Source organism: Mustelus asterias, chromosome 15, assembly GCF_964213995.1.
Source record: "Mustelus asterias chromosome 15, sMusAst1.hap1.1, whole genome shotgun sequence".
NCBI classification, from domain to species: Eukaryota; Metazoa; Chordata; class Chondrichthyes; order Carcharhiniformes; family Triakidae; genus Mustelus; species Mustelus asterias.
The window spans coordinates 26771296-26795467 of record NC_135815.1 but is presented as its reverse complement, the minus strand read 5'-3'; the positions used below and the strand labels follow the sequence as shown (position 1 = coordinate 26795467).

The following is a 24172-nucleotide window of genomic DNA, read 5'->3' as shown; positions in this document are numbered from 1 at the left end:
CTAGAACTAGAGGGCTCAGCCTCAAAATAAAGGGGGGGCAGTTTAGGACAGAGTTGAGGAGGAACTTCTTCTCTCAGAGGGTGGTGAATCTCTGGAATTCTCTGCCCACTGAAGTGGTGGAGGCGACCTTGTTGAACATGTTTAAATCACGGATAAATGGATTCCTGATCGGTAAGGGAATTAGGGGTTACAGGGATCAGGCGGGTAAGTGGAACTGATCCACTTCAGATCAGCCATGATCTTATTGAATGGCGGGGCAGGCTCGAGGGGCTAGATGGCCTACTCCTGCTCCTATTTCTTATGTTTTTATGTTCTTATTATGATTATGGCTGGTCATCCAACTCAGTAGCCTGATCCCACCTTCCCCCTTTGATCCCCTTCACCCCAAGGGCTGCATTGAGCTCCTTCTTGAAAACATACAATGCTTTGGCCTCAACTGCTTTCTGTGGTGTCAATTGCCACAGGCTAACCACTCTCTGAGTGAAGAAAATTCTCCTCATCTCAGTCCTAAAAGGTTTAAGCACAAATGTAATGACAAGGGGAAAGCAGTAGCATAGTGGTAGTGTCATTGGACTAGTGACCCAGGACAAGGTCCAGCGACCCAGGTTCAAATCCCCCCACGGCAGATGGTGAAATTTGAATTCAGAAAAAATCTGGAATTAAAAGTTGAATGAAATGATGACCATGAAACCATTGTCCATTGCTGTAAAGACCCATCTGGTTCACTAATGCTCTTGGAGGAAGGAAATCTGCCATCCTTACCCGGTCTGGCCTACATGTGACTCCAGAACCACAGCAATGTAGTTGACAAATGCCCTCTGGAATGGGGAGGGGGAAATTAGGGATGGGCAATAAATGCTGACCCAGCCATAGCGACGTTCATGTCCCATAAAAAAGAATGAAAAAAAAAGAACACTTTCCAGCTTTGAAAGTTTTTTTTTTAAATCCACACTTCTGTCTTTGAAAGTAAACGAAAATAGACGTGGAGGCATTTGATCTGTCAATAATACTCACAGGTATTGGAAGCAGTGGGTGTTGTGCAGGGAAGTTGCTCCCCATGGAGTTTGCAGACTATCTGCAGCGGGCGCGCGGACCTGCTGCGCCCCCCCTCCCCCGCCCATGCATCGCGCGCCCTGGTCGCGCCGCCGCGCGCAACCCCCGGGGCTGGGGACAGTGGCTGCACAGCCTGTGACAACTGCAAAGGCTGCTGAAGCAAACGGGAATTGTCCTGAACGTTTATTTGGTTTTTTTTTGCAAAACAAACAGTGCAATGCAAAACTTTCTTGGGGGTGGCGGAATAAAGCCCACCGGCGCGAGGCACATCCCCCTCGGATTTAAAGCGTTACCTGGGTTGGTGGAGAGGGATGCAGACCATTTGGACAGGGCTGTGACATTGGTCGCAAAGTCTTGTCCTTCCCGAGCTCTCCTGTGGCTGAAGGAAGCCCTGAAAACATCCTCAAACCCGTAAGTCTCAAAGGACATTCCAGTTGCACCCTCACTTTTGATAGCGAGCAATCGCAGTCAGTGCCGTTGATGGAAATCTTAATTTTAGTTTGCTATTTTTTTAAAGATCCAGATGTCCTGTTCTTGCAAATCTCTAGAATGTGGTATGAGAATGGACTTCTCTGAACTGTGCCCAAGAGAAGCGCTGTAGTGTTGCACAAGCCTGAATCAGTTTATCGTAACGCAATGTTTGCTTAATATTCTAACACGAATATCTCTACCTGCAGAACCAAAAAAAAATTGATTCAAAAGCTGCTGAAGAAAGTTGCCAGACCGATTCTTAGCAGCGCCACTCTCCCAGCTGTATCATTAGTTATTGAGGAATCAAATGTGCCCAAAGCGCACAGCTCTTTAAAAGTTCATTCCCTTTGTACACTGCTGAAGGGTAGTCAGAATTAATATAATTAAATCACAATAAACAGAGCTATATAAACCTCACGATTCTGTGGGATATTTCATGGACCTAATTCCCTAGGTGTGTTTTTTTTTTTATTTACCCACCCTGATCAGTACGTCTGCTAATTAGAAGTCTGAAGATGTGATAATGTCATTTTAGTTTCATGCAACAATAGAGCTAAATGTTTATTATTTTGCTGAATGGAGGTTAGGGTTAGGCCACTGTCTGGCATATTGAATGAAGCAAAATCATGTGTACAGCTGGTGCTATTCACCCCTACGGAGTTATAACTTTTAAATTCTTTATTTTCATTTCCAAAACGTTTGGTTGTTTATATGGCATTTAGTTATTTTTGGTTCGAACCATTTAGACAACGTATCACTAATAAATCGTTCAATTATTTGTAACACGTTAAATTACACTTGCTTCTCATATTATTGCAATAGTTGGTTATCAAGCAGAAAACAATCCACTCATAGGGTTTGAAAAAAAAATGTATTTGATATCCTTTCAGTATCATGCAAAATATTAATATGTTCTGTGGTGACAATTTTATTGGTGAAACTGGAAATAACAGTTTTTAAAATTTGAGTATGAGGCAGAATGCATAAGCTTGACACTGAATTTTTTTTTTTGCCAAACCATGTTGTGTTTTTACTTAATTTAAGATCAAAATGCCTGTCCTGTGTTTGTTTAAGGCGGTGAGATCAGTTCTTCCCAGTGCAATTAAACATTTTACAACAATGTCAGTTTACCAGTATTAGAAGTCTTCAATGAAGTGTCCTTATGGCAAACACATTAGAAATAAATGAATACAAACTAGACCCACATAATAAATTGCTAAAACCAAAATCGAAAGTGCACTTAATCAACATGACTTCAGTCTATTTGTTCCATCAACATACCAGTCATCCTACAAATGTTAAATTAGGAAGACTTCAAATTTAAAATAAACTTCTTACAAAGTAGAGAGTCTATGATTTAAAAGATTCAGAAAGAATATTAAAGGTACAGTTCTAAACAAAAGTAAATTACCTTTTTGGCCAGAATTGGATTTGTAATTTTCAGTAAATATATTTCAAACTGCAAGTCCATTCCTTGTTCGTGCACTGAAATAAAATACAGTACATAAAATAGTTCGTGTCTGGATTAGGAAGATCATTGGAGATTATGTCTCCAATTAAACATCAGAATGATCTTACAATAATTTAAATAAAATACAGTATTGATAATCTCATCTGTTTTACGAGATTATTTGTAGTTTTTGGCAAATGTAACCAATAATAATAAGAACATGGCCTCCTCATAAAGTACTCATCTTTCTGCTTAAAATAAGCTTTCAGTGATTACTTGAGGACTAATAACCCACTGTTATCATGAGATAGATTTTGAGAGGATAATTTTGAGTAATGCAAATACAGAACTATTTAGATAGGTTTTGGAATGATTTGTGGTTTTGACAAGAGGTATGCTGTTTTTATTTTGATCCAACCTTTTAAAATAATTTTGCTTCTTTATTTAAAAAGAATACTGGTAGTTTTTATTTATTTTCTTTGCAACTGTTTCTTCATTCTTCTGACCCAGCTGGCTGCATTTTCCTCAAAATCAGCTGGAGTTCTGTCGCTGTAACAGAGATTGTCTATGGAGTTGGATCGGGCTGTACATGGGCAGGAACATGTCTGTTTAATTCATCTAATTTTAAACGGCTTTGGCAGGTTAGCGTGAGTATTATTTTGTTTAATTTTTCTGTTGTTTATGTACTTTTCTATGGTAGATTGTTGGTGGTAGCATTACAATATTACCTAATCTGCTGCCAACATATGCAGTTCAAGCATGCTGTTTCTTTAACAATACACACATGTGTATATGTTATATATATAATTAGGTATACTCAGCAGCACATTGTACCGAAACTGGACCATTTATTGTTCGTTAAAGATTCTTGATGTGGATTAGGGTGCCATTTTTTATTACATTAAAATATGATGTGATTTAGTACGATGTGCATGTCTGAGTCCAACCCTGGCAGTTTATTTAATTCTGGCACTACCTTTAACCACAAATATATCACCTGTTATGAAAGGCTAGATCCCAATTTTATCCCGAATGCTGATAGAGGGAGAAAAAATAAATGTTCCAGTTGCACTTCTCCATTATTTTTGTCTTTCCACCCCTTTTCTTTTTGCAACTTTTCACTTTGGGTTTATTGTCTCTCCCAAACTATCTTTACTGGCTTTTTCTTTTGTTCTACTTTAAAGACTGCAGAAATAAGTTAGTTAGCTCATCACACCTGCCATGACTTTATGAAAGTATGGTATATTGATCATATGTCTCTCCCCTTTCCCCGTACTCTTTTCAAAAATGTATTTTACAAATATTTGTCCACTTCCCTTTTAAAAACTATCATGGATTCTGCTTCCACCATAGTTTCTGATAGGGGTTGTCCTCTCAATGCACTCGTTCCAATTTTCCTAGCCTCTCCCCTTGATCTTGTGATCAATTGGTTCTGTTTGCTTTCTGAATGAAGAGCAACAATATTTTTCTTATTTTCCAAAAGTAAAGAGGGAAGAATCTTCCTTTTAGAACCCTACAACTTTGGATTTCTTTCTTGTATTCATAGCACATAGAAAACACACCACTTTTATTTTTCTCAGAGGTTCTGACACATTTCTTAAATGGTATCCCTGTTCTCTCTACTTTTGTATTTCTGCTTCTATCTTGATTGCAGATACTTGGCGTTTCCTTGAGAGCTGACAGCAAAGAAAACGCTGTGACAGCTACGTCATGTAGTACATTTCCAGTGTGAACAGGACTTGAGTTTGTTCAGCACAGACTGAGGCCTTGATGTCCCATTTATCACCACTGAACTGCATTACAGAATTCTACTGAAATATAACAATGCAGCAAGAACTTGACCAATATTGACATAGAGTCATGAATTTTCATCCAAACTACTTAAACTACATTCAGATTTTATGGTTTATAATTCATAAGTAAACTACAAAGTGACTTCGCTGGCAAAGCCCAACAGGTTTTAATGCTGATCATAGATAAAATGCTTTGTGGTATGTGTTGATTTCTTTACTTGTGGTAAACCTAAGTCCTATGATCTATCTTTCTAGACTGAGTCAAAATCAGCAAGGAGGCAGCAATGATTAATAAGTAATATAAGTATTTTTTCATGAATTAAATAAGATGATTGCATGGTCCAGTTACTTGTTATCTTGTTTGTTCAATGACAATTGAATTGAATGTTGGAAGCTGGTTGATTCAAATTGTCCCCATTTATTAATTGGGGAGAACTGAAATAATAATAATAAAATAATAACGACTTGATTGTTTCATGATAATAATTCAAAACTTCTGTGCAAGAAATTGATTTCTGATATTTTTTAAAATACACAGGGGAATAAGAATGCAAATAGTTTGAGTTCTTATTTAGTAGGCCATAATGAATAGCTGGGAGTGATTGCTGGACATTGATTCAACCGATGAGTTCAGGTGATGTCATACACCACAAGCATCCATTTAAAACCGAACCCCAAGATGAAATTACTGCCCTGAAATCGAATTACTATTATTTTACCTGCAATCTAATCTGATGTTAGTGGAGATTTGTTTTGGTTCCTTCTGCTTCTTTTGCTGGTGACAATGTTATGATTAATGTCAACATGCAGGATATTTTGTGCGGTTGATGCATCATGATGTTTTTACTCATTTCAGATGTAATCACTACAGTGTCAGTCCTGTCATTGATTACCACAAAATGATGTAGTCAGTATATATTATATAGCAATGAATGGATATGTACTATATTTCCCGATATAAGTTAAAAAGCAAAACTGGTTGATTTGCATTCTGAGCTGATCCTTCAGTCATCTAGTCTGCCCTCCATTTCCCCCAACAGTAAACATGCTATTGCTTAAGGCTACTCTGTCTCTTAATGTGATGTCTTTAATTTTCAAACCTAGGTGGCCCTTTCGTTTTAGACCTTTTTTATATAATTATTTTCATGGTATAGTTAAATATGATTTACTTAAGATTGGCTAGGACCGAACAAGATTATATTTCATAAATAAAGAACCATTAACATTATTTTCATTTTTTTCCTAACAAGCTTAATCCAGTATTTCTTAAGATTTTTTTGCCTATTTGTTATGCTTTACTAAACGTTTTATTCATTTTTTTTCTCTTAGTTGTGATTGACTAAAATATGTGAGAATTAATAAAAACAGTTAAGCATAAACTGATAATAACATTTAGCTAATAAAGCTTGGTGTAATCAATAAGGTGTGCTTGAATCTGTGCCTCATATTCCATCACATGTCATGCACAGCTGGTGTATATTAGTAAATATGGAATCAATGCAATATAACAGCAAAACCAATAAGTAATAATAGCAATAACAATAAGTGAAACTGCTAGCCATTGAGTGTTACATAATGTGTCATGTTTTATATTGTAAGTGAAGAAATTACTACTTCTTATAAATGTACTTGATAAGTCTTTGATCTCTGAATATAATATACATGTTCCACTATCCGAAAGAAATGTATGGAAATTATTCTAAATGGTGAAAGATCATTCTAAATCACAACTTCAATACATTCAAAAAAATCAAGACATTCATAAAGCATAAATTCAGATAATGTACATAGAAATATAGTTAGAAACAGTGTAGGATCATGCACATGGGCTTAATGTAAGGTAATTTGATTGTACTATACCCTAAAATGCAGCAGAGGAACATGGCAACTCATGTATGAAGTAAGTGGTAGGTTTGTAAGAAAATACTTTATTGCTGTCCTTTAAATAGAAAAGAAGACATTTCAGTTTTTAGAAAGCTGATTTTCAAAGCAAACATAATCATGGAGAAAAATAAATATCATTTATTTACTCAAACCAGTACAATCATAAGGTGATATCTGTAAAATTTAACATGATGTTCAGTGTATTTGTATACTTCAAATCAAAGCTTAAAATATCATACCTTAGAATCCACCTGCAAGTCACTCTTAAGGATCACTTTACAATTTATGCAAATTTCATATCAATTAAGAGTTATAATTATCTTGGTTGTACAAATATGTAATAGCAATTTCTTCAATTATGACATTGCCTCTTTTGCTATGTATTAGCCACTCAGCAAAACAAAAACATTTTAAAAAATAATGTTCGTGATTACAAAGATATGCTGATAAAACAGAATAAATCAACAACACATATTAAGAAGGTCATGGTATTAATTTACAAAGTAAAACATCAATATAAAAAAAATCAAATGAAAACATAACTGCATCAGGTAGGCCTTTTGGTGTTTCATGTTTATTGTACCCAGTTCCAAAGTCCAAAACTCAAGTCATTGTACTCTGCCAATGGCTCAAACGTAAATACAAGTTAAAATTAGCCATGTTAAGCCTTACTCTCTATTAAACCATTTTCGTGAATTATGTTTGTCTAAGTATGCAATTCAGTTAAAACCTTTTATTTGATTTGCAACACACTGTGCAGCTGGTCCTGCATTTCCCATCGCCGTCCACGCACCAGCATAAGCGTTTATTTTTCATAAAGCATTGACATTGCCACAACCTTTATCCAGTTTAATTATGTTATGCAGTTAATCAACTGTTTTGTCACCGCGTAAAATAATTAAATCAAACTTTAACAAAAACAGAAAATGCTGGAAAATCTCAGCAGGCCCGATAGCATCTGTGGAGAGAGAATAGAGCTAACGTCTCGAGTCTGAATGGCCCTTCGTCAGAACAAACGTTAAGTTTTTAACATATGTAGTAAATAGAATTGCCAGATTAACTCTGTGTATCGTATTCTATGGCACTTAGAAAATGCTGGAAATTCTCAGCAGGTCAGGCTGCATCTGTGGAGGGAAAATCCGAGTTCACATTTCAGGTGAATGATCTTTTTCATCATCTTTCCTGGCATCTACTAAAGATTGACTTGGATTGTTCTTGAATGTGCTTGAAATGTTCCATAATACGCCCTATCCATAATTACATAAAGTCACGTCAGTACCCACTGCACACTGTTGGATTTTACTTCATGTCGTATTATATCACAATTAAATGGAGAGTGAACAGAAATCTTGTATGTTGGCTCGTCATAGAGTTTCACAATCAGAGGTCAGGCTGACAAGTTTCAGCCAGATCTGCAATATTGACAAATAAACCTGAATTCATGCAGATAAAACACGTGTGCTTCCTAAAAGACGATCCAGGGGCGATTGAGTTATTTAAATGTGTTTTTTTGTACAAGAGCAGCAAACAAGGGAATGCTAATATTCTTGATTACAAGCTAAGCAGCATTTCACCAGTTCAAACCATCAGTGTCCGGAAGAAAGTTTCGCACAGAATGGTTCATTTCAGATATCTTGCATATCAGAGTCGGTTGTGGCAGAACCATTGGATGGGCCAATGTTCACATGTAGAGTTTTTTGAACACTCCATTTGCACGCCAGGTTGCATTTTTCTACCTGGCCCTTTAATCCTGCCGAACAGACGAAAATTTATGAAAATTTATGAAAATGCCACATGATAATCAGGGTAAAAGTTAAACGGTGTATTTATTTTGAAAATAATTGACAGAATACGGACCACTGAGAAAGCAATTCCGCGAGCGTTTGTATTTAAATCGCAGATCTTGCTTTAATAATATCAAGGAACTCTTGCAGTTTCATTAATCGCATATGCTAATTAAAGTTTAAAAATGTAAATATATTCAGACTTGTATTCAGTTTAGTAATTGAATTAAGTGAGAAAACAGGTACATCTCTATGAAGACCTTTTAAAATATTATCTTTGGTGAAATTGTGAAGCATCGTGAAATGAAAATATTAGACGACGTAATAGGACTGTCATTTCCCAATAGCAATTGGAAGGCGCTTCTATCACATCAGTTTGCTTCGACATCTTGGAGCAATCAAGCAAATTAAGGCCGGTCGACCTACCAGCTTCTCGGGTTAGTAGTGGGAGGTTGTCAAAATACGGGGCAGCCATTAGTAGAAACGTGATATCCATTCATCAGCAAGTCTAATCACTGGTCAGACTCAGCCGAACCCTCAAGCTCTCCATTCTCAGATATGCAGCCCTGGCACGGAGGAGTTTACAAATATTGTCAAATTGATTCTTACACCGTCAATGAGTCTGTCATTCGCTGCCTGGCCACCGGAGCTTTTGGTTCGACTGATCTATCTGATCGTAGATTCTTACCTACAATTTTGCTCTCCGCATAAAGACAAGGCTTAACTCTGAATCACAATTAAGTAGTAGTTGGTAGAATGCCGATTATTTTTTCCCCCAGGTTTTTAATATTTACCATTTTCCCTAATATATATATATATATACATACAGCGTTCCCTGAGCAACAATATTGAATCACGGGCTGTAATTTAAAGTATGTTTTGAGTTTTATTTTTATCCCCAACATTCGATTTCTCCGTTTCTAATAATTAGACATCTGCTTTCTTGCCATTATCTCCGCCGACTTATGGTAGTATCAGTTTGAATCTTTCGCTTTTTCCCATTGCAGTGGCAATGTGCCACTATGGGTGAAACAGGCATCCCAGCGTATGGAGTGAATTAAGGTGAATATGCCTTGGTGTTGTTTTAAGATCCAAACTCACGATAAGCAAACCTAATTGGTATAAGTGACAGAGCTAATGCGGAAATAGCCGCATCGTTATTCTCTCTCGCTCTTTTCTCCCTCTTCCGGATAAAAAAAATGTTGACTTCCATTATATTACAATTAATCTCGCCACAAATAAAACAAACTACCACTTTAGCCGACTAAATCCATTGAACAATATGTGTGCAATATCAGGGCATGTGTAAAGTACACACAAATATTCTACAACTGCACTTGCCACGAAAAGGGAGCTTCATTTAATTCAGCCCTCGGGTTTCTTGGAGTTTTAGCGGAATTCATCTGCAACATTGTCTGCAACAAAGGGGCGATCCACTTTGGCAGTATCGTAATTCACCACAGACCAGAAATATTTCTTCCATGTAACAAAATTTGCGCACAAGTTATAGCTTGCGTTGACTGAGGAAATGCGTTATTAATGAACTGAACATTTGAACCATAACAAAGTGCGTACTTCTGGAGATTAATAATAAGTTATCATATCATGTCCAATTAAAACGCACAACCATTCATTACTGGTAAATATAGTGGGGAGTCTCTTTAAAGCCTTAAAAAAAACAGTGCCGTTAAAAACAAACACAAATAAATAATTTAGGATGAGAAGAAATGAGTTTCCGAATTTAGTTAAGATAAATGAACAGGATGTGGCAGATCAGTAGAGAGCGAGGAAAAGCGAGGCAGAAACGCATTTTACACCCGACTCAAAAGTTAAATAAATATGGATAATTAAGCTGTAACCACAGCGTAAAATGTATTTGTTGTCCTCTCAGGATACAACATAAATATTATTTTTTTAAGTAATGGTTTACTCATTTAAATGTTGAATTTAAAATGCAGGCTGGAATAAAATAGTTGGGGGCAGTTTTAACCCAGTTGGATTGAAACTTTGAAGTCTCTATTACAGAGTTCCCCAAGGTAGGGCTGTGGATTAAATTGGCAACTCGCTAACAGCTGGTTAAGCCTTTGTTTTCAAATGAACTCGACCTATTTATTAAAAGGGCGGGAAACGGGAAGGTTTTCCAACTATTACTAAAAAGCTGAGAATATTGCGAACATTATAAAGCAACAGACATTCCCGAGTGGGGAACGTGCGGAAACTGCAATGTAAGATTCAAGCGCGGGTTGGAAGTAAAGCTTGTCAGAATAAGGATGCACGCTTTGTTTTGCTAATTCGATAGGTACATTCTAGCCTTGTTTTGATCCAAAGTGTTGCTGACGCACACGTTGTTGGGAGAACTGTATAAAGAAACACTTGGCCGATTCAATGTTCTGGTGTTTGCTGAAGTTTTTGACTGGTTACCTCAGATTTGAAACACTGCTCCGGGCAAAGCGAAGCAGCTGTTTGCTTATTCCGACCACCGCAACACCCCCCCCCCCCCCCCCAATACCCCTCAAAACACACACACACAGTACCCTTCCTCCCCTTTTGTTATTAAATGTCATGAATGAAGACTTGTTAACCCAAATGCTGAAAAGAATAAGCTTGCCTTAGCTTACATTAGTCTCTAATCTCCCTTTCTACCAAAACGACAACCGCATCATCTATTGCCAACTTCGGTTCTGACATTAACGTCAACCATTTAACATGATGGTGCAAAAAAAAACCCTCATATTACCGTTTAACTACAATCTTAATAATCACACGAAAACTTAGCTCTTGCCCGAATGTTTCATGCAGCTGTTTGTAAACAAAATTGCGTCCCATCTGAAAACATCCTCCCGGTACTCCAACCAGTGATTAATATGCATGTTCGCACCATAGTGATAGTACACCTTATTTATATCAAATAGCATATTTCTCCAGAATGTAATGAGGCGATGCCTTGGAGGTGGCCGCTTTATTAATACAGTAGTTTTGTCCAAACTCAATATTCCATCCTTGCCCTCCACCCCCAACACCACGGCAACCGCCCCCCCCCCCCCCCCAACTCCGCAAGAAAAGCATTGTGGGAGCTGTATTTCAACTAACAGGGTCACAAAGTACCGCAGAGTGCCGGAGATGTAACTACAGATACCAGAGCACAACGCGATCAAATCCACGCGTTACTTCCAGATCACTGGCGCCACCCTTGTGTTCCTCTGCATGGTTGCTGCTCGGGGTTGGGGGTGGGGGGCGGGAGGGGCGGCGAAGCGCTCTCCTGTGCGGCTTACTGCGATGTCAATCATCGGAGAGGCTCCACGAGGTTCTTGTCAAAGCGGCTGAAACAAATAAATATATGGCCAGGCAGCAGCAAGGGCAAGAATTGAAAGAAGTGTAATCAGAGTATTAAAGCGCGGCTTGTTCTCCGTTCCCCGTCCATTGGAGTGTCAAAGTGGAATCACACATAGTGCAGTATTACAAAAGGTAGGTCTGGAACCGGGCTGGAGCTACAATCTGTTAGCTCAGCGAGGGAGACACCTCAAAGGGGATCGGGTTACTTTGAGTGACAGCGTCTCCATGGCAAATAATTTGACTAACTATTGTCTTATCCTCACTATCCGTAGGTCAGATAACCAACCAATCAAATTCTACATAATGACTATTCATGCCAACTTAGAATAATATTATTAAAAACGAAGGGAGGGCACTCTGGACGTCTTCAAGTGCAGTATGTTGGGTCTTCTGTGAAAGAAAGAATATTTTTTATGTGTCTACAGCCAGAACGCACTGGTAGAGACTGTAACCTTCAAACCAAGGAGAGGCACAGAGGAGAACACTTTTTTTTCCATTAGGATCTGGATGTGTTTTTAGAATATCTCAAGGCGGGGGAGATATGTCGATGCTTCCAACTTTTGGGTTCACTCAAGAGCAAGTGGCGTGTGTGTGCGAGGTCCTCCAGCAAGGAGGTAACATTGAGCGGCTCGGCCGCTTCCTGTGGTCACTACCTGCCTGTGAGCATCTGCATAAAAACGAGAGCGTCCTGAAAGCCAAGGCCGTGGTGTCTTTCCACCGGGGCAACTTCCGCGAGCTCTACAAGATCCTGGAAAGCCACCAGTTCTCGCCGCACAACCACCCCAAGCTGCAGCAGCTGTGGCTCAAGGCTCACTACATCGAAGCCGAGAAGCTGCGGGGGCGGCCGCTGGGGGCCGTGGGCAAGTACCGCGTCCGGCGCAAGTTCCCGCTGCCGCGCTCCATCTGGGACGGCGAGGAGACCAGCTACTGCTTCAAGGAGAAGTCGCGCAGCGTCCTGCGGGAGTGGTACGCTCACAACCCGTACCCTTCGCCCCGGGAGAAGAGGGAATTGGCCGAGGCCACCGGCCTCACCACCACACAGGTCAGCAACTGGTTCAAGAACAGGAGACAGAGGGACCGAGCCGCCGAAGCCAAGGAAAGGTACGAGTAAGTAAAAATAATCAACTTTTTTCACCATTAAGTGAAACCATTTAACTTACCTCGCTTGGTGCAAACTGCAGCAATTCCACCGATCCGCCGCCTATCCCTTCTCCAACCAGGGATCCGGCTCTTTTTGTTTCAAACTTATGTGTCCTGCTTTTTTGGAAGCAAAGTACGATAGAACCCCCCAAAAAACCCTCAGCAAGCCGAAGCGAAGCGCAAGACTGTGTCTGCATTGGATACAAAAACTCCAGCCAGCCTGCTGCCCAAATGCGGGACAGGCTGAGGCCGCATAAGTTTTAATGTAACTTTTATTTTGGCTTCGTAAAGTGAGGAACCGTTAAGTGGGGAGGAAAAAAAGTTCCAACTGTTTGTACAGAATGTCAATCTTTCCGTCTCCCGCACACATATTGATATTCTGCACAAATATATGATACATATGTACACATGATATATATAAATATCTTGCTGTGGGGAGTACAGTGGTTTATCCACGAATAAGTTTCAAAACTAACCCCGGGGTTCGTGGGGCCGATTGTTGTTCATTTAAAATCAAAGTTAAATTTTGCAAGTGTCGGCGCCAGGTCCTTTGGAATACTTTTTTTTAAAGATAAAGGGACGGCTTTAGAAATCTGAATCGTGCAAAGTGTAACTTTTCCAGTGTTTCCCAAGTGTTAGTAACTAGTGTTAATAAGTTTAAAAAGTTCAGAGGACTGACTTGAAAAGTAAGTTTCTAACCCGTCCTGGCGCCTCTCTCTCTGTCACACACGCACAGGATATTCTCAGGATTTTTTCTCTCTAATGCTCCTCTGTTTTGTTGATTAGTTTAATGGTTTTTTTATGCAGCTTTCTGATTGTGTTTTATTTTTTGTGATTTTTTTTCTCTCTCTCTTTCTGGCTGCCTGGTGCAGAGAAAATAACGAGAACTCCAATTCCAACGTCACCGCCGGCGGCCACAACCAGATGAATCCTTCGATGAATGGGAACAAAAATATGTTAGCCAGCTCGGACGAGGAAAAGACTCCGTCTCAAACGCCGGATCACAGTTCGGGCAGCCCGGCTCTGCTCTTGGGATCCCTGGGCCAGAGTTCCAACACCAGCCTCCAGCCTCTACACACCCTGGCCGCGCCGCCGGGTCCTAGCGCCGTGGCCGTGCCCAACTCAGATGTCATACACCACCATGCATTACAGGACTCCATGCTCAACCCCATGTCATCCAATTTAGTTGACCTTGGCTCGTAAACAGAAACAAAAAAAAACGCAAAAAATCCTTTTATCTTCGAACAAATAAAGACACTCTCAAGATTATTCTTTATATATTTTACTTGACATTTAAGCGATGTACATAAAAAAAAGCGTTAGTGGATATTTTGTCAACAATTGGAAGGAATGATGGATATAGCTATTCAAGTTTTAAGGTACTGTATTAGATCACATAAGAGATTGATGTAGCAAAGTCTTACGGTTTTATAAAATGGAGGATGCTTTTGTTTAGACGGACAACTTTTTATTTTACTGATCACAAAATCACAAAGTATTGCTCCCAATTACACCTCAAACACACACACACGTACATCTATATACATACATATATATATATATATATATCTCCAGATTACAAGAGTGAGTAGGTTTGTAATCGCGTGAAAAACGAGCATTTTAAGTTTTGATAAAATATGCTAAAAAAATTTAAAACACGCTATAGGAAGATCATTTTCATGTAGATGAAAACTGTACAGAAAGCTGGCTTTCCTGCAGTAGAATACGTGGGACGTGTAATCGCAGCTATATTGAACTGAAAAAAAAATCCGTAACAAATATGTCATTTCTTCAAAGCATCAGAAACTATCTCGGTCTACAAGACTCGCACGCTGCATAAGAATTGTTTTATTACTGTTTATATTACGCGCGACTACAATCTTTGGAGGGGAAATCCTGCTTATTTTATAATAAAAACAGAGCACAGCTACCTTCTGAAACGTTTGCTTTCTTCCCTCCCGCCCACCCCCACCCAAATATTTAGCTACAACTTAATTACATATTTTTAATATCGACCTCAACACGGTTTTATATTTCAGGATACTTAATTAACTGCGAAAGGTACTTGTTGTACAATGAATGGCAGGGCTTCCAACTGTTGCGTTTACTGTAACTATATGTCTCCCTTTGGTCTCACGCCCGTGAGGTATGTGTTAAATTTGTCACTGCGTTTTGTGTAAAGATTCCAGGTAATTATTGTCAGCTTAATTATGGCGTAATGTTAATAGTGCACACGGAAGGCTTGGCAAAAATGCAGAATGGGCCTTTTAAAACAATATTGATTGCCGCTTGCTTCGAATCAGTGTCCAAAAATGTGGAAAGGAGCCACACAATCCGTTTACTAGTTGAACCAGTAACATATAAAACGTATCGAGTCTCCCTCTCCTCCTGTCCTGAATGTTATGCGGGTACAAAGCAGATTAATTCTATACAAAAATCGAGATGGTTATTGTGGTCCTTGCAGAACAGCGTGTGCAGCTCATATCAGTGTTTCTCTTTTCTGAAGTTACAAAACGGGTAAAGGGATAGACTTAAAAGCTTAATGTGTGTTGGGTGTACGGCGTTACTCCGGAATTGTCAGTGTCTGCTCAGTTATGTATATTGTGAGGACACACGTTCACACGCATGGCCAGAGTTCATTTAGTTTAATTTCAAACATCTTGAAATGCAAGCCTTCTTTGCTACAACGTTATCTGAAAGCCTCTTGCAATAATTTAAGTGGTGAACGTGATCATATATCCGTGGGCCAAAACAAACTGGCTTCCTTAATTCTCCCATACTAGGAATAAATGATGTTGAGCGATGTATGGTCGGCGAGGAAGGACACTCAGCCAGTTGCGTATTGTTGATGAAAGTCGACGTGTGCGTCTTGCAAGCGGAGGGTTCTTAATTTAAGTTTGAAGTGCTATAGCAAGTAGTCTTTTCACTACAGTAAAGTGCAATGGCGAAGGAAGCTAATTACATGTTTATATCTGCATTGGGCAAATAAAGCCTATGACAAATGTGACTCCTGGGATAAAAACTATAAACGTTAGCATAAGCAACAGCAGCCAGTTGTTCTGAGACTCAGTTGAGATTTGAAATCTCTTGGGTGATTATTTTATTTCTATTTGTCTAGCTATCTATTTACCTCGCTATCTATTTGTCTGGCTATCTATTTATCTGGCTATCTTTATCTGGCTATCTATTTATCTGTATGTCACCTCAGAAAGCGGATTCTGCTGGTTTGGTGTTCTGGCATAATTTGATCCCAAGACGTCATTGCATCTTTACATTGTTTTAAAAAAAGGACTTTACCGCTTGTGGTTATAAAGCAAGGTTTTGATGTAATATTCAGCAGACATCCTCCATGGCCACGGTGCCGTTTAAATATGACAGAATACCTTTATTGTCTTTTGTGAAAGGCTGTTTCATATTAAGACTCAAGCGATGAGAGTCGTGCAACCGAGTTGCTTCTGTGGCGATTTTATCGGTAAATCGACTACAGCTATAAAACAAAAAGGGGCGCGTTACAGAAAAGAAATGGTTACACTGACGTAGTTACAGATAAGAACTGAGGGGGTTACGAGCAGGCATGAAAAGGATATTACAACTTGAAAATCGACTGCTCTATATATCACATAACTGTAACCTAATATACGGGATATGGTTATAAAAGTTGCCTCAAAATAGCAGACAGGGGTGATGCCATTTATGAGACTAACCGTCGGCGCGCCTGGGAGCCTAAAGCCTAGGTTAGTTTACTGCTTGCTTCATGCTATGATTCAGTCGAAGGTATTGCCGTTTTTAATATTTATATACTCATTAACTGCCGAACACTGCGACTCCCGTGCTGTATTGCAACATGGGCAACGAAGCAACAAATTCATAAATATACAATGCTGCTGTGGTTAAGTGAGCATATTAAATTACCCCATCCTCTTCCTTCAGCCACGTCTGTTACTCCCGGTGCTGTTCAACTTTTGTTTCTCCCCCTTTTTAATTTTAAACATGTATAGGCTTGTGGAAAGGGACGTGGGGAGTTGAGGAAAACGGTTGCCTTGATATTAAGAATGAGTCGTGTTTAATTGTGCGTGCTCATTCGGAAGTAATTAGAGTTAAACTTACATTAGAGCACTCGCTCTCGCCATCTTTGACATGCTTTATCAGTTATGTCAGAGCGTTTCCTAGGCATGCTAATACCTAGACTAATTTATAATAATAACCACTTCAGAATAACAGCGCTTTACTCCACAATCGAAATGCCTTTTGCTATTTATTATATGTAGAACTTTTTAAATATAGACACTTAAAGTCGTTACTCTTTACCTAAAAAATGAATGCATATAATAATGATCGAATATTGAACACAATTCTCTCAGCAGTCCGATATATGTAACTGTTTCATCAAATCCAATTACGATGTAAATCAACATTTTATAACATTATATAGAAGCCAAATGTAGGAAAATTAGGATTCATTCTGGTCTGAGCTTTTTTTATGTGTTTCGGGGCATTTTCTTGGGTAATTGTTCTAAATATATAAACGTATTTAAAAACACGAATAGCTGACGTGAATTTCACTTACTGTTAATTTACAGCCAAATAACCTGATAGAACGCAGGGTGCCAAGAAATTTGGTGCACTTTTAATAAACTAACCTTTATACCAATCAATTTACTGCGACCATCATAAAAGAGGTGTTATCACAGAAGTAAAGCCCTCAGTGAAAGGCACCAAGTAAGCAACTATAATGATTGCATGTGGCAAATAATGATGCCTTTCCACATTTTAAATAAACAATGTTTGTTAATTCTTCACAAGTTGATTAACGAAATGATAATTTTCTGTCATTTCAAACTGAGGACTGTCCATCTAGTGACAATGGGAAATAGGGTGTTGTAAATATTGCGGAGGAACGGGTTTTGCGAGTTATTTAATAACACTGGAGGGTCCCAATCTGTTGCTGGATACTGTTAAAGAACCAGGAGGATAGACATGCACGATTTAATACCGAGTTGGCTTCCAATTGTTTTCTCTTCTTATCCACTGCGGGCGAGGAGAGAAGCTTGACAACAGACACGCAGTTAAAGCAACAGCATACTGTTGCCTATGCATCTCTGCGTTGGTGGGGTTGCTGATTTAGTTAAATAGATCCGTGATTTGCAACACCCTGAGTAACTTAGTGCTGCAAAACAAGTTGACGTAAAACCGAAAAGGGTGGGCGAAGCTCGAGAAGAAACGAAGGAGCTTTGCAGGAGCTGGATGTCGAACTCTTTGTCCCTGGTCTTTAGCAGAGGAAGGAAGCAGACCGCTTACTTGGAGACGCAGACTTTCTGTCCAAATTGACAGCCAGCCACTTTGAGAAATGAACTCTCACAGCCAGAGCCCTCTATAGGTTTGCCCTGTTATTTGTTCACACGCAATCATTTCGGAGATTCGCCTTTTAACAGATTTGTGCTCGATTTCGGGGATTTTTTCCCCCCGCTATCCGCTGTGAAGTTTATATTCGGCTTGGGGATGCGCACATCCCTCGAAAATAGCCCACTATTTGGTTTACGCTTTATAAATGGGGGGAAAAATCAGTTTGTAAAGGACCACGATCAAATTATGTCCCTACAAATCTCCCCTTTGCACGGCTTGGCTTATTTTTCTCCCACAGGGGAGAAGGGGCAAGTTCACAGGTGGGCCATTCGGTTACCCTCTTCCCCTGCCTTTCCTGAATTGCACCAGGGGATGTCGCTTCACTTGGACTCATTTGCGCTAAGGCAGTCCAGTGAGTTTAATCATCTGTTAATTTTGCATTTGTTTTAATTGTTGCGCGGGTTGGAGTAACTGGGTCAATAGTAGAAAGACAGCCCCCAGACTGCGAAAACCGCACTCGCTCGGATCAGTGTCATAGATAAATTTGCTCTTGTCCCAGTGTTCATCTCTCACATTTATTTTCCCTAGTCATAAATTAAGATTCTGCAGGTAACGTTTTAAATTAAAATGACCCAATAAATCAGGAGTAAAACACTCAGTAGGAATTCTGTGGTTGATTAACATGATGACCCGCGAGTTTTGCAAGCTTCACGAGCACGTTTGAGAGTTTCTTTGATTCTATTTTGTCATGCGAGAGAACTCTTCGGCAAAGCTTCTTTGTCTTATTTTTAAAAACGTGTATTTTGTTGCGGTTGTAGCTCTATTCTTGCACGTTGCTCGGGTGGTAAATCTATCCAGCATAAATCTAATTAAATAATATGCTGTCGACGGTATGTCACGACATTGATTATTTTTCTGAGGCTGAAATAAAGAATGCAGTTGTGCGTATTCTTAATAAACGGCCAGAACTGGGTTTAGATATACAACTTATTTTAATAGGCTGTGAACTGACTTTGACCCTTGATCACCAAACTCAAAAAGGAAGAAGTTAAACTTGAAGTTTGACTTATCGGCATGTAAGCTAAGCTTGAAGTTTGACCATGTCGCTCCGATATCAGTTTGTAAGAAGTCACGCCACGCTGTCCCTTCCTCCATTGTAAATTTAGTAGGAAACTCGCAGGCTTAGCGGCGCTTTTTAACATTTTAAATATCAGTACGGGCAAATCCTCTTTTTTTTTAAAGGAAATCTTCCCACGCTCCCTTTTCCAGCTGCCCACTTAAAGATTGCAGGTCAATTTCACAAATTGAAAATCATTGGCTAACCTGGAACTTTGGAGAGGAGCATGCGAAAGACAATACAGAATGTTTAAAATTATATATGTATACTTTATTGATTCTAATGTAGGTCTATAAAGGGCTCAAAAATGAAATGGCATTCGCGTACAATAATATTTATTTAAACTTTCGGAGGCACAATATTCCCATTTTAAAGTTGACCATATTGATACCTTTACCATCTATGTTGCCAATAAGAATGTTTTGCGTCTAAAATTAAGTTGCCTGATTTGACCTGTGATAACGTGCCATATGAATAGCTGCCTCATGGTAGCAGATGTTAAAGGTCGGAGCAAAATTTGCAAGTGCTCTCTAGAACACAATTGCTCTTTTAAATCTGGCGGTAGAAATTGACTATCTTAACTTTCGCAGGATTCGCTAATGCATATACTGCCCCAAGCGCAGGAACCAGCTCCGCCCGTAAAGGGATAGTAAATAGGACTGCCTGAATCGAATTTAACGGGTAAAGATACATTGAAGAAAATAGTGATACATGTCAGGGCATCTTTTTTATTTGGAGGACTGACATGACATCAATTCGTACGGTGAAATCTAACAGAAATGCGCAGCTATGGATAGGTGGCTTTGAAATTGAGCGCAGAATGCAAGTGCCTGGGCAGGGAATCTGACCTTGGGGTCAGGCAGCAGGCAGCCTTTAAGACAAGTGTTACAATAGGAATTTAAACATACAACTAATATGATAGCTCCTAGATTCAATTAGAGGCAAGAATATGTGTCACGGGAAAGAGCATCTCTTTAAAATCAGGAATGGCTGAAGACATAAATAAAGATCAATATTATAAATAGCACAGCAATAGGACAATAAGGTTACTCAATGCACGATTTACGTCCAGGAGCATCAGGAGCTACGTGCGCCGAGGGTTCATACCACTGATAATAAACGCCTGATCAAACACTATTAAAATAAATACATATTAAAATCAATATATAAAGGTCTATAGTTGTTTTCAACAATGTTACCATCTGCCTACTTCTCGTTCTCCGCGATTATGGCTAAAAAGATTTGTCTCTCTGTTCAATAATCTATTAGTATTTTATAGCGCCCAATCCTGTTGGAGTTTGGAGTGCAAATAGCTAAACTCAATAGAGTTTAATTAATTTCACGGTCGGGGGGAGGGAGAGAAATGCTCCATTTAGAAATCTGCAATTAAGACAAAATGTTGAACAAATCAGTCAACTGCTATTTATTTACGACATAATTATGTTTTTATTTGAGGTCACTGCCAAAGACAAATAGTCAAGTAATCATAGAAGGGCAGGCAGCATCTGTAGAGAAACCGAGTTAACGTTTCGAGTGGAATCTTCTTCAGAACTTGCAGTTAACTCTTGATTCCGTTTTCTTATCCAGAGGTGCTGCCAATCCCACTGTGTATATCCAGCATTTTCTGTCTTAGTTTCAGATCTCCAACATCCGCAGTATTTTGTTATTATTTTAGTCAAGGTAATCAATATTAACTGCAGCTTGCTTACTGAGATGTTGATGCCTGCAGAAATGGAATGCAGCGAAAGTCAGTGCGTTGGTAAATTCCATTACAGGGTACTTAAATATGTAAGAAATGTTTCGACAATTGTACTAACCAAATAGACCGGCACTTTGTGAAATAATTACAAGATTATTTGTTTTTTTAACAGAATCATAAAATCATACAGTGCAGAAGGAGGCCACATGGCCCATCGAGCCTGCACCGACAACAAACCCACCCAGGCCCTATCCCCGTAGCCCCATATATTTACCCTCCTAATCCCCCTGACACCAAGGGGCTATTTAGCATGGCCAATCAACCTAACCCCCACATCTTTGGACTGTGGGAGGAAACCGGAGCACCCGGAGGAAACCCACGCAGACACGGGGAGAATGTGCAAACTCCACAAAGACAGTCACCCGAGGCTGGAATTGAACCCGAGTCCCTGGCGCTGTCATCTCTGAAACTGAAAATGTTGTTGGTTAACTCCTAGGGCCTCATATTGAACAGTGGTGAATTCAACCTCATAATACACATCATACTTAAAATTATGAGTATAATGTATGCTCTGTATGTATATATATATATGTGTGTGTGTGTGTGATTGTTTCAACAACTCCATCGCCTTACTAAATAATAATCACACAATGTAATAATAAACGAAGACATCGACTTGTGGGCATATTTGCACAAAATGGCAAATCCAAGGATGCATTTATGGTACAGATTTACTGTTGGAGGGAGCGATTCGCCTTACTTGGGTTTTTGGGCAGTATATGCATTTATAAACGATAATAGCATAGATTGAAAACGATTCCGATGTCCATCGACAGAAAAGTGCGAATTAAGGCAATGTAACCCAGGAGTCAGGACAGATGTGACACTGCTTAGGAGAAAAGTCCTCCGAAAGGGCAAGTGGGGAGCGGGAGGTGTCGGGGACTAATCCCCCAGGCTTGGTTTTGACAGGCGGCGAGTGGAAACTCCTTGCGGCACAAACCTGGTTGCTGCCGTTTGGACCCTTCATAAACTTACCTGACTATAACTTAAGTGTTTAGCAAACCAAGATTCTCCATCCTCCCTTTCAAAATGCTTTTATTTTTAATTTCTGGGTGCTACAAAGTCAGCTATCCTGAATCATATTTTTCACAGCAATGACAATGCAAAAAGAAGCACACCAAGCGTGCATTAGAAATGGGGGCATGTTCTTCAATATATAAAAGAGCAAAAAAAATGCACTAATATTCTCTACATTTATAGTAGGATATTTTAAACAACAACTACTCCAAACCCCTCAGCTCCCAGCCCCCAGCCCGGCAGGTAAATATAATTACGTAATTGGCGAATGTTGAGTTTCATTTGGAATCAACACTCCACCTCCCTTTGTGAATGTATTAGGCTGCAATTGTAAAGGGGTCGTCGCAATGCTGCGCTTTACAATTCCTGGGATTAAAGCAAATAATGAATCGATGGTTTGGCTTCTCATCCGAATTTTTTTGAAGTAATGTGTTTTGCTTTGTTTATATTTATTTAGTTGCGGTGCCTGCCCCATGGTACATGCCCGCTACAATGCAGATCCATCTGGAGAAGCCGTTGAGGTTAGGGAAGGGAGGAATAGAGTGAACGGATAGCAGTATGGGGAATAAACATCAGCAATAAACATATCAGAATGCTGTAAACGCCATGTTATTCTATGTAAGAATGCAAGTGAAATTTCGGCAGGGGAACACCAATGAGACCCAACCTTGATCATATTCAGATACTTCTAACCATTCCGTAAATCCCGAAGCACTTATGCGACTTTTCACTATTTGTGATTTGCACATTACATGCAAAGCATTTTCATTAGTACGTTGCAATGTCACCATCCTCCGACTGCGTTCTCTCCCTGAATTCTTCAATCTGAGTTCGAACTAAGGCCGTACTGTTGAAATAGGTTTATTTATTTGATGGTCGAAGGCTACTATCTAAATAAGGGAAGTACATCTCCAGCACTCTGTACTGGGCTTGGGTGCACAGCATAAACCAGTGCGTGTCTGCCATTAAATGGGCAATGTTACTAATGCCAGGATGTTTGATATGAAAAAGGAAAACGTTCATGCTTTTCTAGTTGGGCGTTCTTCTGAGATTGGATTTAAGGGTGAAACTGCATTGCAGCTTCCGGTCCTAGACCGATACATGCCATAGGGTTACTAGCCAAGATGAACTCGGTTTGTATTCACTTGACATCCCCTTGCCTGACCGGAACATTAGCTAATCTGTACAGAGAAAGCTCTCTTCCATTAGTTTGAATTTAAAGTGTTTAGAGAGTTGGGAAAGGTGAATTCCTGCTCTCTAAATGTTTAACTGAATTCAGGTGGATGTTGGTGAGGTCAAGAAGACCCCATGAACATTTCATAAACCAGTGTTGACACTACCCTTGGTTTACACAGCAAGCAGCAGCAAACCTAAATAAAAACAGAAAGTGCTCGAAAAACCCAGCTGGTCTGACAGCATATGTGGAGAGAGAGAAACAGAGTTTCAAGTCCAGTAAGATTCTTCGGGACTCCTTCGGGAATTAGTTTTTAAGGATGTTAAGGTTGCAGTGTAAATGCTGAGTTATTCCTGAATAGACAATTTGGCCTCCCACCTGTATTTACTTACATCTGATCTGGGAGCGTTTAGCAATGACAATTGATAATAAAAATACGAACCTACGGGCAAGGAGCTGGAGTGGGCCATTCGGTCCCTCGAGTCTGCTATACCATTTAATAAGATCATGGCTGATCTGATAGTAACCTCAAATCTGAATCCCTATCCCCAATAAGCTATCACCCTCCTTGCTTACCAAGAATCTATCCATCTCTACCATAAGAATATTCAATGTCTGCTTCCATCACCTTTTCAGGAAGAGAGTTCCAAAGACTCCCCACCCTCTGAGAGAAAAACATTTCACCTCATCTCCATTTTAAATAGACGACCCCTTATTTTTAAACAATGACCCCTGGTTCTTGATTTTCCCACAAGAGGAAACATCTTCTCCACATCCAGCCTGTCAATACCCCTCAGGATTTTATATGTTTCAATCAGGTCATCTCTTACTCTTCTAAACGCCAGCAGATACAA

General features: G+C 39.5%; 1 protein-coding gene across 5 annotated transcripts; it reads left to right on the top strand.

Moving 5' to 3' along the window:
* Positions 1 to 1188: 1188 nt before the first annotated feature.
* six2a (SIX homeobox 2a) lies at positions 1189 to 22538 on the top strand. Of its 5 annotated transcripts, none has more exons than XR_013499624.1 (4): positions 11649 to 11900; positions 12041 to 12875; positions 13781 to 14287; positions 21240 to 22538. XR_013499624.1 is itself a non-coding variant. In XM_078229678.1 (3 exons), exons 2-3 carry the CDS (start codon positions 12310 to 12312, stop codon positions 14109 to 14111), a joined length of 897 nt encoding a protein of 298 aa, XP_078085804.1. In that variant the 5' UTR covers positions 1189 to 1464; positions 12041 to 12309; the 3' UTR covers positions 14112 to 14828. The 5 variants fall into 5 exon arrangements, 3 of the variants coding, with proteins under 3 accessions (XP_078085804.1, XP_078085805.1, XP_078085803.1); XR_013499625.1 differs by having other exon boundaries at positions 11819 to 11900; positions 12041 to 12869; positions 21240 to 22536; XM_078229678.1 differs by lacking the exons at positions 11649 to 11900; positions 21240 to 22538 and adding an exon at positions 1189 to 1464 and having other exon boundaries at positions 13781 to 14828.
* The last annotated feature ends 1634 nt before the right edge of the window (positions 22539 to 24172 follow it).

Excerpts from the sequence above, each read along its gene's own strand:
- six2a (XM_078229678.1), top strand. The coding sequence starts at position 12,310 with ATGTCGATGCTTCCAACTTTTGGGTTCACTCAAGAGCAAGTGGCGTGT. Across the intron at positions 12,876-13,780 it reads GAAGCCAAGGAAAGGTACGA|AGAAAATAACGAGAACTCCA; the intron begins GTAAGTAAAAAT and ends TGCCTGGTGCAG.